Here is a 2,560-nt window from a genome sequence, read left to right on the forward strand (position 1 = left end):
TATATAATATATATATAATGACAGCTAAGATTGTAGCCAGAAGGGCTGACTTCCGAACAGAGTCTGAAAGAAAACCTTAAGGCCATTCCAGCACTGAGAGATGTGTACCAGTAAAGGTCAGTTGTTCTACCTACCATTGTCAGTCCCTTGCATTTCATGGTAAGGTGCAGTAATGATGGCCACCTAAATTTGTATCTCTTTACTCTTCCTCTAAGACCAAACTAATTAACAAGAAAAACAAAGCCTTGTTCTCCAAGCAGAGCATAAACAAATCAGAAAAAAGCTGCTAACTTCTAAGAGGGAACTTTGTTACAACAAGGACAGAAAACAGGAATATTAAAAGAATCACTGGGCCAGGGAAATAGCTCAGTAGCTTAAGCACCAGCCTGGCAAGCTCTAGGTCCTAAGTTCAAACCCCATTACCAAAAATAAATAAATAAATTGCACAATTTCAGATCCTAGCCCTGTGACCTCCACCCCACCTCATCCTTTCTCTCCCATCCCTTCATGTGCACAAAGAATGTTAAGTTCTGTCGCTTTGCAGCAGGAGAGGGTACTCGTAGGTGAAGAAACCTAGCTTGCCACTTAGCCTGATACCTGACTACCTACAAGTTTTCATTTATATGCAGATGGTGTAGAAAACCACCTGGAGAAACTGGTATTGTATGCCAAATGTGCTAAAAAGGAGAGGCAACATCCATTAAAGCAAATGAGATGAAAAAGGAACCAAAGCACTGTAACTTATGAAAATCCTCCCCCAAGAACAACCACAATGCAGAAAAAACTAACATTTCTCAAGCATTTGCAGTTGATACAAAAATCACTTCAAATAAGAAATTCAAAAACTCAGAAATAAAGACAAAATAGGGAGTAAGAGTTGGCCTAACTTGGGGAAGACATTAAAGAAAAGGTAGCTGATACACATTTGTATTATTACAAAGCTTCCCTTGAGAGGTGCTTCTGGGATTTCACATTAGGTTGCCCTTTTAGGATTTTAGTATGATTTTTCGAACATTACAGTCAGAATGATTAGGTATAAAACTTTATCCCTTGATAGCTCTGATGCAGGTCTAGGGTACCATAAACTTGGCCTTCTTTTATAAGTAAATGAGTCCCAAGGGCCTTGGTTCTGAACTGTATCCCCAGCTTTTTTTTTTTTTTTTTTGTGAGACAGGGTCTTGCTATGTAGCTTAAGACTGTCTTTGAACTCAATGTAGCTTAAGGCTGTCTGTGAACTCATTGTGTAGCCCACCCTGCCCTCAAACTTGGAGCAATCCTGCTTCAGCCTCCTAGTGCTAGGGTTACAGATGTATACCACCATATCTGAGTATTTTTATTTTTGAGAGGGGCTCTCACTAGGTCACTAACTTGCCCAGCCTGGGCTCAATTTTTCAATCTTTCTCCTTCAACTTTCCAGATTATTGGAGGAAGTAATTCTCTAAAATTATTTTTACTTATTTACTAAGTGGTATATTATTCTAGATCTACAGATAGCTAAAAAGAGCAATCACATGTTCTCTTGTCCTCAGAAAGCTTAACTTGAGACAGCAATGGTATAGATGAGGTCATTGCAAAATACCGTGGGGTAAATCAAGTGGCTCTGAGAAGTTGCAGAGGACTCAAATGAAAGAGGCAAGGCTGCACATGAGTGGAGACACTGGGGAGGAGGACCTGGAGCAAAACCCGGCAAAAAACTTGAACTAATGTAGATGTGGGGTGACAGAGGCATGGGTTTCTGCCTAAAGAAAAGATGACTAAAAAATGTAAAATCACTAGCAAATAATGAACAAGTAGAGGATTAGTTTGGAAGTTAGCTTTTATTTAGAAAACAACAGTACTGGTTATTGACTTAAACTTAGATTTAATTGGTTTTGTTTTCTATAATCTGGAAGCACAACTGAGAATTAGTATAGTTCTGTCTTCATGGGAAGACCAGTTCCTTTAGACACAGTAGACTTTGGGATTTAACTTTAAAATCAATTATCTAAGCACATGGTGATACATGTAATCCCACCTAGAAGATCCCAAGTTCAAGGCCAACCTGCAATTCAGCAAGATCTTATCTCACAGTAAAAGGGTTGTAGCTCAAAGGTGGAGGACTTGCCTCATGCGTAAGATTCAATCCCTAGTACTGAAAACAAAATCAGTAATACTCAACTTATATAACTAAAGACTGTTTGAAACACCTTATAGTTGGTTCATTGGATGATAGCGTGGATAGTCTCCCACTTTTTCTGAAATGATTAAATGTTGTTTACCAGAATCATTTTCTCTTCCTGTCAGGCAACTGGCCATTCTCGGTGCAGGGCTGATGGGAGCTGGCATCGCACAGGTCTCCGTGGATAAGGGACTGAAGACCCTGCTTAAAGATGTTTCGTTAGCTGGGCTGGGCCGGGGACAGCAGCAGGTGTTCAAAGGGTAGGCCCCACTGTCTGGTTTTCCTTTTTTTTTTTTTTTTTTTTTTTATTTTGTTTTGAGGGGTTGGGGGATTATCATTTGGTTTTGTGCATATGTGTGTGTGTTTTCTTACCATCACAGATTCTTTTTTTTTAATTCCTTT

The 2,560-nt window shown here is 39.4% G+C and overlaps 1 protein-coding gene across 1 annotated transcript in view; it reads left to right on the plus strand.

The window, feature by feature from the left end:
- The window catches only part of Hadha (hydroxyacyl-CoA dehydrogenase trifunctional multienzyme complex subunit alpha), a 48,888-nt gene that overhangs the window by 34,266 nt on the left and 12,062 nt on the right, over positions 1 to 2,560 (plus strand). The window contains exon 13 of the mRNA XM_004627437.2: positions 2,284 to 2,418. Within this exon, the coding sequence (XP_004627494.1) occupies positions 2,284 to 2,418 (135 nt within the window). The remainder of the gene's footprint in view (positions 1 to 2,283; positions 2,419 to 2,560) is intronic.

The sequence above is a fragment of the Octodon degus genome, unplaced genomic scaffold (assembly GCF_000260255.1).
Source record: "Octodon degus isolate 3935 unplaced genomic scaffold, OctDeg1.0 scaffold00019, whole genome shotgun sequence".
Taxonomy (NCBI): Eukaryota; Metazoa; Chordata; class Mammalia; order Rodentia; family Octodontidae; genus Octodon; species Octodon degus.